The sequence below is a fragment of the Passer domesticus genome, chromosome 1 (genome assembly GCF_036417665.1).
Source record: "Passer domesticus isolate bPasDom1 chromosome 1, bPasDom1.hap1, whole genome shotgun sequence".
NCBI lineage: Eukaryota > Metazoa > Chordata > Aves > Passeriformes > Passeridae > Passer > Passer domesticus.
This window is the reverse complement of record NC_087474.1, coordinates 139126870-139143937: the sequence shown is the minus strand read 5'-3', so window position 1 is coordinate 139143937 and position 17068 is coordinate 139126870. Positions and strand designations below refer to the sequence as shown.

The 17068-nt window shown below is 35.7% G+C and overlaps 1 protein-coding gene across 2 annotated transcripts in view; it reads right to left on the bottom strand.

The window, feature by feature from the left end:
- Positions 1 to 17068, bottom strand: part of MTDH (metadherin) — a 32529-nt gene that overhangs the window by 3470 nt on the left and 11991 nt on the right. Inside the window, exons 5-11 of one of the 2 annotated variants that reach the window (XM_064392479.1) lie at positions 16121 to 16189; positions 13394 to 13645; positions 10709 to 10795; positions 8824 to 8922; positions 6622 to 6746; positions 5949 to 6068; positions 3433 to 3552 (exon numbers count right to left, since the gene is read on the bottom strand). In XM_064392479.1, coding sequence (XP_064248549.1) covers positions 3433 to 3552; positions 5949 to 6068; positions 6622 to 6746; positions 8824 to 8922; positions 10709 to 10795; positions 13394 to 13645; positions 16121 to 16189 — 872 coding nt within the window. The remainder of the gene's footprint in view (positions 1 to 3432; positions 3553 to 5948; positions 6069 to 6621; positions 6747 to 8823; positions 8923 to 10708; positions 10796 to 13393; positions 13646 to 16120; positions 16190 to 17068) is intronic. The other variant, XM_064392486.1, reaches the window with a different exon arrangement.

The window sequence follows — 17068 nt, the reverse complement described above, 5'->3', positions numbered from 1 at the left end:
TTGCAAGGTACGCAGGCAAGTTAAACAGGACCAAATAGATAACTCAAACCCAAAACAAATCATATCTCCAGTCATTCCTATAACTGCTCAAAACACTCTGTATGCTTACAGAATAACAAATATTGGCACAAGCAGTCAGCAAGTATTTCACTGGAACTTATTGCACAAATAACTGCCAAGTAAACGGTACTTGTAGTATTTTTCAATTATCTAGTTGATTTTGAAGGTTCCCACTACAGAGACAAAATGTAACTGCACCCTAGTGTGTAGCACTTATTGTAATTAAAATTACAGCAAAACAAAAAACCCCAAACACTTGACATTCCAATAAGAAAGTCAGAACATAAACATAAGATCCCACACCAATCCATCAAATGACAAAAGGCTTCAAAAAAGAATGTATTAGAACACAGCATCTTATCAAGCAATAAACCCCAAACTTTAAGATGTTATTAAGAAATCATAGCTGTAGTTGTGTCACAACAGCCAAGACCTGGAACTATGAAAACCAAATAATGAAGTCTACATCCTTGGATGCAGATGTACAGATAATAGGTCACAGTCACCAGTTTTTACTGCTACTATCACTAATATAAGCATCTCAAAAATTCAGTCAGAACATTCAAGAGAGCAAGAAGATACAAATTTATTTTAAATCATATCATACTAAGCAAGAAATTAAACAGATTTAATTGAAAAAAAAACCCCATGAATTTAAAGTTCTCTAACCTTTCACGAGTAGTTTGCTGTGCTCTTACACATCAACTGAAACAAGTTTTTTTTTAATATCTATAATTGCAGCATTTATCTCAATTTACTGAAAAATTAGTCATCTCAAATTTTTTCACCCATGCTGATAAAATGAACTCCCACCCTACAGGAATTCCAAGCTTAGCCCATTCTAATAGTTAGCAATCATCACTTACATCACTTACATAAATAAATGAACTTAACAAACAGTGATTTCTAAAACAAAAGGAGGACAAAGCTTCTAGTGCAAGGTAATCAATTCAGATTTGGCATCACAGTTTTGTTAGGACAGTCACACTCGACCAGCAGGTAAAGCAACTCAATTAACATTTTAATAGCTCAGCTGCCTCAGGTTGACTAAGAAACATGTTGCAGCTTGAGTGTTACAGCGTGCAGTATTACTGCAAATGCAATGGTATAAATACATACAGCACTATCTGGAAATTTTTCCAAATAGCTCTGTCCCAATTTTGACTACAGGAAAGTGGGTAGTGATGAAGACATGAAAAAATGAATACTACTCTTTGCTAGATATATTCTCTGCTAGTTCAGAAAGGAGGCCTGAAACAACAAATAAAGCCTATTAAATAATATAAATAGTTATGTACATAATTCTATGATTCAATAATGAAATAGTGACTTGTCAAACTTATTTATTTTTCCAAGTATCTCTCTTCATTTAAAACTTGTGCCTGCTGGTAAAATGCAAAAGGTTTCAATGCATAGCATAGGGAAATGCCATCACCAGATACCGTGATGCAAAACACAAGGTTCAGCATTCAGCTGTTCCTGATGTTTATGAGGATATACTGAATAACAACTTGTTTGTACTCAGTTTGTTTTTCCCTGTATTTCATTCTTGTGTTTTGGAGCATTTGCTTAAGACTAAACTACCTACCTTGGAAACTTAAGTCATCCGTTCCACGCATCAGTCACAGACAGTTTCTAAAACTTTTTACAACAGCCAAGTCAAACAATATTGGAAGGCATCTTTGCATGTGTGAAATTACAGTGAAGCCCAATCTGATGTCAAGGAGACTTGATAAAGACTGACAGACCATCTGCACTGTCAGAGACAACAATTCACAAGTTGTCCTTTATCAACTATTCTCTATTTCAGAGAATATTAGCAACAATTTTGTTTGTCCTTTGCCCCCACACTAAGTTTAATACGGAACATGTCTTGCTTCACATTTACCACTTACATAGCTATACATAGACACATACATGAACAGACTGAATTTAAGATTCAAGAGTAACAGAAGCCCTCAAGCCCCTCAAAAAAGAGTGTAGTGTAGGTCTACATGAGATGCTGATGCTATCATATCACCTAGAAGTTGGGTGTGATTATAAACTGTAAAGCACTGAGCAAAATCTACTGAAACTGGTGAAACTGGGCTTGTATTTTGGCAGTGTTGACAGCTTGCTTGTGAGAAAAAAAACATTAACTGCAAATATTTTTCAAATCAATTTAGATTTCTGAACAGCAGAAGCTGTAGTCTTCCAGGATGCACTATTATGCCTTTTTCTAGAAGTCAAAAACCTGCCACCTTGATGTCAAGTTTTCTGTATACGCATTTTCAACTAAAGCCTCTAAAATAAAACAAAAACTTGCACTTCCAGGAGTCTGCATACAGGCAGATGTCTTTTCAAATACAGCTTCAAAAACCCACCACAAAACCAAACAATACACTAGTCAGGATAGAATAGGCAGCTGTTGCCAACCTTGATTAAAGGTTGAACTGATCTAAACTGATCAGCTACAGTAAATAACTGTAGTAAAGCCCTACTTTGATAAGCCTTAAGTATGTCTGAATGTGCTTTTCAAGACATTTTCAACCAAAAAAAGTATTTCTGTACTTTTAATTTGGTGACTTGCAGTCCCTTGTGAAATATTTCATTATGATGTTTTCATTGACTCTTAAGATCTCATTATTTCTATGAAACTAATGCTTAACAATTAAAAATTAAATCTGAGTATTCTGATATATACTCTCTGGTACCAAACTGCTGTGTCACTAGTGTTGTTCACTCTTGTGGAAATAAAAAACAAAAATCAAAGCCACTAGTAATATTTAATATCTTACACCTCACTAGAAGGAGATGCTTTGTTGGGTAGCAGTACCTAAGAAAGCTGCTGTTTGGAGAAAGATTGAAAGAGAATTTGTATTGTCTAGAGTATGTTTCAACTGTGAGCTGAAGCAAATAGTCTGTGAATTGGTTCAAATAAAACCTTTTCTTATTCAGTCATTAAGCTCAGTACAGCTATCAAAAATCAATTTTAGACTGCCTTTAAGTCAGAATATATTAACATAGTAACACTTCATTGTGTTGCAACATAACAGTAGCATTTGCCACTGGTGTTGTGCTCAGAACTATTAGTTCTTAGGTTTCTACATTTCCAAGTTTTTAACATTGCTTGAATATTCAAACAAGAAAGTAACTTGCCAGTAAAGAAAGTGACTACTGATTTGGAAGATAATGCTTTACAGAGCAGACATACTTTTGAAAACTCATAACTGACCTCTACCTAAAATTCAATTGTTCAATTCCCTTTATATTCATAAACACACAGCCTGAAACAGATTTCCTACCATGACCTCATCTATACAAATTAATCTGTCAAATGACTTGAGCACTTCCAAATCAAATTGTAACATAAATCAAATTTTGCATCCCTACCTTAGCTGGTTCACTAGTACTTATGGTCTTCAAAGAAAAAGCTCTTTCCTGCTGTGCTTGAACTTTTGAGGTATCCGCCTGAAATTGCTCTCCAGCTTCTCTATCCAGTTCTTCAGCATCCTACAAAAAGGGGAGTGGAAGGGGAAAAAAGAAGAGTCTGTGTTTGCAGTCAATTTTGACTCTTCTCCCCTGTGAATGACTTTTATCGTCATAATCAGCTTCTATAACTCAGAAAATCTATGAAAAAGAATAACTGAAGCAGTGGGCTCATACTAGCCTATGCTAACACTCAAAATGTATAGAACAACATAATAAAGAAATACCCACAGAATCCAATAAAGAAATACCCATAGAATCCAATAAAGCAGGATGCTTCATGCATACTAACAAAAACCCCAATCTCAGAATGAACTGCACTCCTGTTAAATTACAAGAGTGTGAAATTAAATTAATTTACACATTTTGCAGAAATATCACAATGACACTTGACTGCTCTTGGTTCTGTGCTTTGTTACAAGTTTTAAATGCAAGCTGTATAGTTTTCTATCCTTATGATGCTTTAATATTTTTGCAATGCAGTTTAGTTTACCATAATGCATATAAAGTAAACCTCAGTACAGAAGTTGGAAATATATCCAAAGTATCCAAGAGTCACAACCTTTACTCCTTAGACATTCTAAAGTGGAAAGGTTTCATTTTAAATGTGGAATTAGAGTAGTTACACTTGTTAGTGGCACTAGAAGAATCCTGTGGTTGTGAAGAGGTCTCTGAGTTTAAATTGGAAACACTGTTCCTTCACTTATTTCCTAATGAAAATGCAGTCATGGTCTAAATCTGATTCCTGACAGGAAGGAACACATATTGGCTTACTCCAAGCTTTTCAGTTGGCTTCTATTGCCTTAACAAACACTGAAGTCAAGAAATGAGTGTGAACATTTAAGTATAATCGATGAGAAAGATGAAGGTGGTTAAATGAACGTGTTCCGTTTTTTAGAGGATAAGTACACAAATTTTAAATGAATTTGAAGTAGGACTGGCAAGTTAAATCAAACTGTTATAACAAGGGTAGCTTCTGTGAGCAGTTCAGTCTGCTCCTATCAAGCAAAGCTCCCAATTCTACATAAAAATTTAAAACAGATAACTTCTTCTCTATAACTGACTATGACTTCATAGACTGATGGACTGAAAGAAAAAGCAACAAAATTGGAATTGCTGGAGAACAATAAGTACAATAACAAATCTGAGTCTGTTAATGTAGAAAGTCGGGTTCTACTTGACATATATAATTTAAAAGACAGCTCACTAACAATGGGAAAAAACTCAGAATACCCCCACTGACCTTAAGATTAATGTAGGACACTCAAAAACACCTGTTAACCACAACCTATTAATCTTGACTTATACTTAGAGTCATAACAGAGCCCAGAATAAATTTCAATTAAAAAAAAAGCTTCAGCCCTACTGCTCCAGACTGAATTTGCCTCAAAAGAAACAAGGGAAATCAACACAAGCTCCACCTCCACACAGACAACTTGAAAATAACATTTTCTGTAACAGGAATTTAATGCTTTACAACTTTTAATCAACTGAATATGTGATAACCATAAAAGCTAATGCAAAGCAAGTATGATTGAAGTTTTTGCTTTCCCTCTCTAATTCAGTCTAATCTAGTCAGATTCCACTGAACATTGGTCATTCTGTAACTGCAAAGAATGTAAATTATGAATAGCTGTCACAATAAAACACAAGCAGGATGCATTCTGATCATTAGCTATTAAAAGCTTTCTCCCTTTAGGAAAGTACTTGCTTCATCTATTCAAACATGATTCAATTGTCATGTGAAGTACAATCTGCTTTTCCTATTTTTACAAATCTGTTTCAATGCAATTCTTCAAAAGCTATTTAAGTAACACAGAAAACTCCAACCATCCTCAGTTTGAAAATATTCTTTCCCTCATTGAAATTTGACTCACAGAGTAGCTCCACCAACTGAGCTTGAAGCACTGGCACTTACCATTTCACAGAAATCACATTAAAACAGTACTTCAGAAAGCTGTTATATTCTCATACAACTGGACTTGAAGACAGCTTAGGAGACAACTTAGATTTCTTTCATGCTCCTAACTAGCTATATTCACCAAAGCAGCTGTCTTTCAAAGGACATGAGGAAAAGGCTTCCCATGCAGAGGACACTTCTACCTGGAAGCATCGCTACGTATAGAATCCAGATTTGACAGAAAGTAAGTAATTCAGGATAAATACTTTGCATGTATTTTGTGTTTTTCATAAATCCAGCAAAATTACAATTATTCCATGTTCAACTCGTGAATACAACAAATTAAGGAAATATTAGTAAAATAAGAATTAATTTAACTCTTGAAAAACAACTGTAGACAATCCAATCCCATAAAGAAATTAATTTCCCAAAAATCATTTTTGTTCAAGATGCTGATAGCCAAAGATAAAGCAATTTTGTGAATTCCTTGCAACTGCCTTTTAAACCATTAAGATTTTACCTGTGCAGGAGAGTTAGCTTCTTCACCCTGCTTCTTCTTTTTCTTCTTCTTTTTCTTGGATTTGCCACTTGTAGAACTCTGAAGAATTGGCTCTGCTTTTTCTCTTTCATTATCTGAAATCTTCATATGGGAACAGAAGGTATTTAGCATTTAAATGACAATGAAACACACCTTGTATAGACTCAACATAAATCAATAGCTATAAGGAATTGCATATACAAGTGGAAATGAACACAGTCCTATCTATTCAGTTCATTCAAGAAAGACCACATTCTTTACATGCTATCTGGTAATACAGGCAGAGGAGTTGGGAATGGAAAAGGCAGCAGACCAGCAGGCACTAGTGGCACAGAAATGCTGGTTTTTACACAGATAATTAAATATTGTCAAGATGTATTTATAAAAACAGATCTAAACCCTCCAAGTCTATACTGATAACATAGTCCTTATAATTATGGCAAGACAGAAAGGTTTAAGACAGAGCTAACTGATTTTTCTCTTCTCAATAACATTCAGTGTTTTCCTTCTCTGTGTACAGAGCAAACACAGTCATACTACTCTTATCAGTGTAACTGTGATGAGAGATTACTTTATCATACCCTTTTAGTTACTTTAAGAAATGGCAGTGGTAAGGCCAAAGTCCTGGAGCTAAGGAGAAAATACCACCTTTTACCTTCTGAGTATCAGATCTCTCTTCACGCTGAGGAACAGAAGTAACCTTTTCTTCATCTACCCAGTTTCCCCACTCTTCTGCTGGTGCATTCCAATCAGAGCTTGGATCAGCTGAAGAAAGTCCATCTACAAAGATTAAAAGATTTTTTCAGGAATATTGCCTTACTCTACACATGCTCATTTCCAGTTTAAAAATGAAAAAAACCCTACACACACATCCACTTCTTGATATCAAGATATAAATAGCAATTCCCCATCTTTCTGAAAAAAAAAGGTAAAGACTTTATTGATAAGTGGAGGACTTTTTAAAGTAATGAGCATGACAGTGATTTTACAGAGCCTAATCACAGCAGCAGCTAGCTAGATGCAGTTGCTTCGAGACTTTTTCTAAACTATGTGAAGAGGAACAAATTCAAGAGTTGTTATCTGTCTTAAGCTGTTCTCTGTATTTTCTTTCTATCTGGTGAAAAAATGAGGATGACCTGTAACACTAATCAATCTCGCCTTAGTATGACTCCTTTACTAGTGATATATCTGAAACTGTAAATGTTACTGATTCAAGTAATCTTATAACTTCGCTACTTTTAATAATCTTTTTTTCCTAAGACTCTTAAGTCCATACTCTATTTTGATATTATTAATTTATGATGGAATGATAGGTTTAAAGGATCAGTTGCATAAAAACTAAAAATATCAGAAGGGAAGAACTAAGCCTTAGATTGTCTGTTTAGTAGAAAGTTGCAGCAAGTGGATTTTAAAACAGAACACTTTGTAAAAGATTGCATTTTCATTTCACATTCACATTAACATTAACACCACGAATATTTCTTCCCTCCAGTCTATACCAAATTGAAGAACAAGCAAATTTGGTCTGCCAACTATGGTGGCATTCAATTTAAACAACTTAAAGTCAAAATAAAAAGCAGTAATAAATCCAATTAAATTTGTTCGCAAGCATTGTGAAGCCAAAAATACAATTAAGAGATATTAAGATTAGTTAGAACATTTAGAATAGTTAGAAATTTTCCTAATAAAAATATTATCTTAATGACACCTACTTCAGATGCTAAAATTTACTGATTTGAAAAATACTGCTCAACACTTTTTAGTTTACCTACTGCCCTCTCAGTAGTTGCTTAAGAAAAAAAATCCATTCTTAGTAACAATAAAAACTAGTATTTTTTGTATATACAGTTAGTTTTCTTATCCCAATAAAGCAGCAGGGTGTATCTGTGTATTGCTTTGGGCTAAACTTGCATTTGCCCACTTCTGTTAGTGTACTCTTAGTTGACAACTATGACAAAATTCTATTAACAGAAGCTTGAGCCATAAACATTCTATGCTTAGATATGTGAATCAGTTATGCTTTTGATAAAACATAAAACTGATTACTTTCAAAGGATTAACTGAAACGTGCTTTTCTTATCCTTAAACTAAATAAAACACAAAAGGTAAGTTTCAAAATTATCTGATAACAGAGCAATCATGCCAAGAGTGGTGGAGTCAAGGACTGTATCAATTTATTCCACTTTACTAGTTATTTAACTGCAATAAGTTGTTCTTAGAGAGAAGATAACATGCAAGGCTGCTTCTGTCAACTTCTGGAACAATTCTTCAGGTCAACACCTAATGAGATGCACTACGTTTTTTCATTAACAGGGAGGACAAAGTAGGGAGTAAACACCAACTTTACTACAACTCCCAAGTAATTTCAGTTATTTCTATCCTGTATATGCTTCCTATATATGTAATAACTTCCTAATGTTTGCTGAATGAGAAATCAAGTCAGATTAAATACCAGAGTCTGATGTTGCCTTAACTTTCCAGTAAGGTACAAACATATAAAAATGAACTGACTCAAGTTCTATCTACTAAATACATATTTTGCAGAGTTGCAATAGATTTTTCTTATCACTTGCAGCAAGACTGTTCCACTACAAAGATTTTTCTGCCTTAAAATGCATGAGCACTCTGACTTCTGAGTTTGAATATCCAAGTATTTTTCCTAAAACTAACCATTTCCTATCAGAATTTATTAAAATACTTATTTTTAATTCCTTCAAACTGTCTATTAGCTTACAGAATTCAAGTATTTCAGGTTTTTTCTCAGATACCCACCACTGTATAATGCAATTAGCTAATATAAATAACTACACTTCACAGTAATTAACATCTTGTTAATGAACATTTTAGAGGAACATACTTAACCCAGACCATTCATCATCAACAGGGGGTTGAGCATGACTTAAATCCCACTGAAAATCAGAAGTACCAGCCTGAGAAACTGATTCACTGTTGGAACCTGAAAGCGAATAAATGAAATTGTAATTGTAAGTTAACAAGCTTCCTGAAGTTTTCTTGGGGAAGGAAGTCCAATCAAAGTAGGAAAGGAAAACAAAAGGCTCAAAGAAAAGTGCCAGATTTTAAGGACTGCAGAAGACAGGAGAACTAGTAGGGTCTTGTGCATAAGTTATATTCAGAAAACAAGGAAGCAGAAGAAGGAAGACAAAATAAAGTCATGAGAAGAACTTAAGAAGATAAGAACAGTGAGTAAGAGCAGTCTCCTCAAACTCAAAAACACAAAGAAATTTTATGGGTAATAAAATTGTTACTGTCTATCAATAAGATCTCTTACAGGAAAAAGCTTAAAAGAAAAGATCACTAGAAAGAAACCTCATTAATTACATTGAGATCAAACAAATGATACGTTACTAAGAATCCACTTCTCATTTAAACAAAGGTTTCAAGAACATAAAAGCAGCAGGATGAACAACAGTAAGGCCAATACCAGTCATGATAACAGAAGGTGTTACACATCTAACTTAACTGTTTTCAGAAAAATAAACAGCAAACAAAATTTCATAAAAGAGTAAAACAAACAAAAACTAATTGTAAGAATTAAACAAATTAATATTTTACTGTATGATGAAATGTCTGAAACTTGGTTGAATAGAATGTGGGTCTCTATTTTACATATACCTCTGCAAAAGATACCTCAGATGACAGAAATATGGACATGTTCTCATTTCTTTTGTGGTCATTTTGCATTACAACATTGTTGGCTAAGGTGCACCAAAGAAAATTATTTCTCTTGAAGTTTAAATGGTGGTATTGTAGATGAATCTTAGCTCAGCGTGCCATCCTACTTTATTAAATAAACTGTCATAAGTTTTAGCTTAGACACTGAACTTGGTTTCAGGTGGGTGCTTGGGATCTTTTTTTAAATTAAAATTCTCTGTACAATTAAGATGCTGGACACTGAGCTAAGTTCAACAGTTAAAAGCCTGCAAACAGCAATATGAGCAAATGTAGCCTAAATACATAAGCACTCAGCCAGCTACTTCCGAAGGAAAACTGCCATGCCAAGCTCATGGTGTAAGCAAGCAAGAGCAAAAAACCTGACATATGATCCCTTTATTGCATAATAAATCATTGTAGGACTTATGTTAGTTGTTTAACACACAAGATTTATTATGAAGACAGGTTTGTACTCTATAGCACACAACCCTTCAAAAAAGAAAACCCCACACCTTCAGTATTTCCATTTGTCATACAGAGAAAAGACTCAAGACTTCAAATCCTGCCTATGGAACATATTTTCAAAGTAGTGATTTAGTTCTTTCATAGGGAAAAACTCAATCATCAAATAACAAACTCCCCCACATACTGGGGCAAATGGGCTTTCCTAGAAAACAATCTTCAGATCTCTAACTTGAGATATTGCAATGCTATGAAACCTCTCATGCCCATTATTTAGAGTTAACACACAAACAAGGCGGCTAAATAAAAAAAATCACAGAATCATAGAATGATTTGGGTTAGAACATACAAAGATCACCTCATTCCAAACCCCTCTAGTTCCAACCTTCTTGCTAATATTCTGTGATTGATCTAGCTTTTGATTATCAATTTAATACAGTTTACTGCATAATTTCAGCATAAGAAAATAGCTTTTTAAGTGTCTTCTGCCTCTTTGCAGTACTATTTTCAAAGAAATATGAGAAAATGCACATTAGTATCACTTGGCAAACTCTATTCCACTGGTGGAGTAGAAGAGAGTGGAAAAATCTTTTGAAAGGCACACATACCAGAAACTCCAGGAGTTAATCCAAATGAGGAGAAAGAAGTAGAATTCTGTTCAGAGGTATTAATCCTTGCATCCACATTCCAAGCAGCTGTGGGGAAGGGGACAAAAAAAATAAAAAGAGCATCACACACTGCTGGCAATGTTGAAAATTTAGCTATTTAATTATGAATTGGATCAGAAAAACACTGGCTAGTCCAGCCATGATGGCACTTCACATAACTGAGGACATTAATTAGTGCTGATAGAGATGTGACTTTATCAACATACAGCTTGAAACAATTTTCAAGCTTTCCAAGACCATCTTCCCTTTACAGCCTTTTCTAAATATAAGCTTCTCACAAAAGAGAAGTCAATTGTTTTTTGAGCCCCATACTGTTATTCCTCCCATTACTGCAATCACTAATTTTTGTAAAGTACATGTAGATGGAACACAGCTTGGAGTACATTATATATATATATATATGTTAAAGAAGGGAATAAAATTCAGAACAATTTTTGATGAATAGCAGATACTGCTTAAAAACAAAGACATACTAGACTGTTATATATAAGGCAGAAAATAAGCAGGAATGGCCAGTAAAAACTACTAGTGGCTTTTATTTAGAATTACCTTTACTTAATTGGGGGAAAAGTGGCTAGAAACTGGATAGGCATTCCAGATGTTGTCCAAAAAGTAGACAGCCACTAACCCCCAATTTACTGACTCCTGTTTAATGCATCCCAGTGTATTGTTTGTTTCCTTTGCTACTAGGAACTACAGCTGGCTCATGTCCACCTTGGTGCCCAAGACCCCTTATCCACAAAGCTGCAAGCCAGGCAGTCAATATCCAGCCAGGATTGCTTCCAACCAGATTCAGCACTTGACATTTGTCCTCACTGAACTTCTTTGGGTTCCTGTTGGCCCATTACTCCCATCAGGTTTAGGTCCTTCTGAATGGGATCCCTGACCTGGACTGTTTCAACTGACTCCTGCCCCCACATTCAAGTTTGAGATAATCTGGAACCTGGATATGAATGACATGGTTGCCTCCTCCAGCTCACTTACAAAGATGATAAACAGGACAGTTCTAAGTAGAGCCTTGTGACATTCTCCTTGTCCAGCCCCCAGGGAGAGTAGGACTCACTGACCATTACCTTGGGCCTGATCAGGTTTACACCTGTTCTAGTTTGGATACAACAACACTCTGAGAGACAGTGTTGAAAGCATTAGTGAGGTCATCATGGAAGCCTTTCACTGCTCTCCTACACCCAAAAAAATATTCATTTTACCAGAAGCAAATCAGATTGATAGACATGATGTAACAAAACCAACAAAAAGTTGGTCAGTCACTACAAAATGCCTTGTTAGAATACACAGCAGAACACATCTAGCCAGAACATGAAAAAAAGCCCTTCACTTCTACTTGGCAACGATAAAGCTCCCAAGGGTATATAAAATCTAGCCTCAGGAACTTAATTTCAAAATATGCCAGAGAAATAAAAGGCGGCCTAGACCTCTGCAGATTATGGCTGGGGTAGGGCTGTGTTTTGGATTTGTGCTGAAAACAGGATTGGTAATACAGAGGTGTTGCTGAGCAGTGCTCACACAGAACCCAGGCCTTTCCCACTTCTTGTATTGCTGGCAGCAAGGCAGCTGGAGCTGCCTTTCCCATCTGGAGCTGCAGTTTTCCCAGCAAGAAGTTGGAAGAGACACAGCCTGGACAAGTGACCCCAACTGGCCAAAGGCATCATGCTCAGTATATAGTCAGGGGAAGAAGGAGGGAGGGAAGGACATTTGGAGTCATGGTGTTTGTCTTTACAAACACGTGATGAAGCGCTGCTCTCCTGGTGTTGGATGAACACCCACCAGCCCATGGGAAGTAGAGAATTATTTCATTGCTTTGTTTGTATGAACAGGTTTTGCTTTCCCTATTAAACTGTCCTTATGTCAACACTGGAGTTTTCCAGCTTTTCTCTTTCCAATGTCTCCCCTGCTGGTGAGACAGTGAGCGAGTGGCTGGATGGGGCTCAGCTGCTGGCTGCTACTTGACAAGACTGAGGTAACACTGCTGATGACAAAGGCACACTGCTTACCAGAAGAGATGAGGATACTTAGACTGAACAGTGGGAAGGGCCATGTTACAGCATTTACTAATAAGCTGATAAATATTGCCCAGAGAGAAATTAAGAAATCTCTTCTCCATTATTACTATGGACAGCGCAAGAAAAAAAGGCAGAAAATTGTACTGAGCACTAAAATAAACCAGTTTCTAATGAGAAAAACAGTGTAACACTGTGACAAGAGTTAAACAATGTTTATGCCTGGGGCCTAAAAAAACACCTGCCAAAACCATACACAACATTGATTTTATCATGTTGGATCAACAGAATCCAACCTGGCTTTTAAGGCATAATTTGAAAGAAATTACGCTTCAAAATGGCTTAGTAATCATCTTCAGAATTTTATGAAAGTGATATACAACATTACATTCCTTCACAGAAATAATTTTTTGTCAGATAAACTCACAGAAACAAAGATGCTAAGCCATCAAACTTACAGTGAACAGAAATTGTTCAGTTAACATTTCACTAGACCACGTCAAGATGTTTTTAATATATAAACATGAAAATATTTCAGAGATCCACTACTGACAAATACATTTATGTAAAATTGCTTACATGAAGCAAGTTCTTTGAAATAGCTTACCAATAGGAGTGAACAAAGAACGCTCTTTCCAGGGCCTGCCTACCAGGCTTACACCCCAGTCCTTTCCATTTCCATTAGCATCTCCAGTGTCCTGGCCCCAAGCCAATGTCTCAGTCTTCCTCTTCCCAGCTGCAGTTGAAGGAACAGATGTCCATTTCTCCTCCCCTACACCAATCTGTGAGGAGATTTTTACAGACTTCTCATTCCAGCTTCCTCCATTTACTGTATGGCTTTCACTCAATCCCGGAGAAACTTAAATACAACAAGAATAAAAGGATTATTTAAAATAACAACTGGATGAAGAATTAAAATATCACTTATATGCACACTCACTTAATAAAAAAGCCCCGAATGAACAGCAGCTTTGCTACACAAGTGTGATACAGACAGGGCTGCTGCTCTGTCTCAGCTGATTTTCCAGTTCAGATGATATGCACCATCTGTCTACTAACTTGAAGAGGGAGGAAAAAACAGCACCAACTGCACTCTCTTTCCTCATCCCTTTCTTTAGAGGGCTTGAACCTGGTGTGGGTGAACTGGTGTCTCTAGATTAGAAAAAGGTTGGGGAGGGTACTTTCAACACTGTCAGCTAATTTCTCTTAGAGAGTATGGGGATGACTTCTGGAAAACCCCATGCACTAAATGGAGAGTATTTTCTGTTTCATAACTGCATGCAGCAGTTCTCCAAGCAGGATGTAGACAAAATTACCAAATATTAGAAAATACTTCCCAAACACTACACAGGATTTACAAAGAGCACAGATATCATACTGACCATAGAGTCCCTCACAGTGAGAGACAGAAATCATAGTAGCACTCAATTTGTAAGTAACATATTTTATGATTCACTAAGGTAAAAGACCACAACACTGCAAGAATGTCTGTTACATGTTACCCTCACAAGAAATTACCAACCACTGCAAGTTTAATGTATTCTTTGAGAAGTCAGCAGTACACTGAGACAAAGATCATAATGGAATTTTTAAAATTTATGTCCGTATAAAATATAAGGGCTAGTGCATCCAGCCTCCTTTCCTATATATCACAAACCTTTCTCAAAGTGCTTTGTATATCAAATCCCCTTTATCTTTTTATATATGCAGTGGAAAAAACAGAAGAACTGTTCTTCTACAAGCAATTAAGAAATATTTGCATATTACAAGTGTAACACTTAAACAGTAAGCCAAACCCTTATGCACAAGTCAGTATCATATGCCAAAAAAAAATACAGACCAAACATTTTATTTCTCAAATGAACTTGTAACTCAGGCAGCATCAACATGCCCAATTCAAGCTGGCCTCACTGACATAGAATTAATTAGGTGAGATATGCCTACATTTTCTCAGAAAAATCAATTCCAAACACAGACATCTGTAAGGTCACCATTGCTGTACAAAAACCACTGCCCTTTCTCTACAGCACTAGCATTGCTCCTGTCAGTCAATGTCCTCCTAGAGTAATGTGAAGTCTTCGGGAAAGGCAACAAAAGAATACTGAAGAGACAGAAACCAAACTGCAGCTGCTAGAAAAACCTTTTTGCAACTTTGCAAAAAGGCAGCTGAGGTCCTGAAGCAGGAGCTTGATTATTCTCTGTATATTACTCTTTTGTCAAAAAATAACTTCTAAATGACCAGCCAGTTCTCACTAAATCACAGAAAACTGAAGATTGAAAAGGGTCTCTCTCAAAGTCACCTAGTCCCACCTTGTGTTCAATGCACAGCTAACTTCAAAATTATACTGCATTACTGAAGTTCTGGAAACCATAAAGGCTGATTGTCCAGAGATGCTTTGAACTCTCTCATGAAAAGCTTTTTTCCTCATGACCTTCCCCTTACTGAAAAACTTGATTATTTTCTCCTGTGTTCCCATCAGGCATCTCTGAAGAATACAGCACCCTCCTTCTGTGCCATGGTACAGAAAGTTTGTGTGTGAAGTAAAACTCTCAAAAAGAAGCAGAAAGGAATTCACTTTCTGGATCTGTGTGCTTTTAATAACTAGTATAAATAAGCAAGTCAACAAATGAGTTATTTTGGATTAAGGCAACACAGCTAATGTTGGCTATATGTAAGTAACAACCATCTTGATTTCATTATGTCAAACTAATTCACTTCAAGTATTATTATAGCAGTATCTGCTATTAGAAAACTGTTAGGATTTACTAGTCAAATATTTTAAGTTTTGTGTATGACACATGTCAAGTATATTCTTTTCATAAACATGTATTTATATGTAACAACTTTCAAAACTAATGTATTTATGCATCTCAAAGGAGAATGTAAAGAACTGAGTAACTTATATATTCAACCTGAAACAAGTGTGAACAATAATCAGGACTTGTGAGCTCTCTGTAGTTATCCATACCAGGGTTTCTTTGAGAAAATAATTCATTAACACAAATAAGTGAGTCAGTCTGAAAAGTTAGCATAATTTTTTCAGCAGAGCTTAAAAAGAAATGTTACTGTTCTGTACATAAAGATTTTTATAACAGGTAATCTACCTGAAAATCCAAAATACCCAACTGTATTTCTACACATAACAGAGACTGTTTTCAATTTCTTAAGAAATAACTGCAACTTAGAAGTATAATATTTGCATAGCCAAAAGAGCCACATGTACAGTAAATTTCCCTGTCAGTAACTCAAAATCCTGCACTGACAGTTGCTGTTTTCACTTCTGTAAAATACTTCTCTAGTTACTTAGGATGCCCAATAATAAAGACTTTTTACCTTGTGGAATTGATGACTCCCCCTTGGCAGGTTTAGAACTGTTAATCTGTGCATTCAAAAGTGCATCACCTGATTAAGAAGAGGAAACAAAGCTAGATGAAGCTTTTTTTATAAAGCAACACCTGTAAAAATCTTCTAAAAATCCATTACTAATATTTTAAGAAAATAATATATTAGTACCTCACAGTAAGTTAAGACACTTCCAGAAAACTTAACGATAAAATTAAAATGCTATATTTTTATTTGTGTTTATGCTGCAGACTGAATGCTCTCAAAGTGACTTAGGACCCATATACCAAATAACTGCAGATTTCGAAGAACTTAAACTACTTTCCCAATGAACAAAGAGCACAAGCCTAAAACATGGGTTGTTATTTACAAGCAAAGAGTTGCTCTAAGTATTTCATACCTGTAACTATTTCTAACTTCTACCTCACCATGAAAACACTGGATACAGCTACATTCTTTTTGCATTAGTCTTGTACAAGGTGATACATAAGATACAAAAAAAGTATGATACAAAAAGGATTCTCACTGGAGAGGTTACAGTAGTTATAGTTAGCAACAGCACATAAAGACGGTTGGAATTACCATTTCTTGGAGCCCTGTGTAAACGGACTGAAAAAAAGGCAGGAAACAGCTGATGTAGTCCTCAGGGCAACAATTATGCACTCAGTCAAGGTGCAAATGAGCCTCAATGAAACAGGAGGGTGAGGCATACAAATTTCGATAAATTGTTTCAAGGTACCAGACAGGTGTTCGGCTCAGTCTTTTTGTCAACTTTGTTTGCTAGAACATTAAGTTTCATTTAAGTAAAGCACCTGTTTCTCAGTTTTACCCAAATAGGAATTCCTGTGCCTACACATGCTTTAAACCAGCCCGTGCTATCTTTTGTTTCTGTAAAGGCAGCAGCAGCATCTATTGAATCCTCAGCTACAGTAACTGACT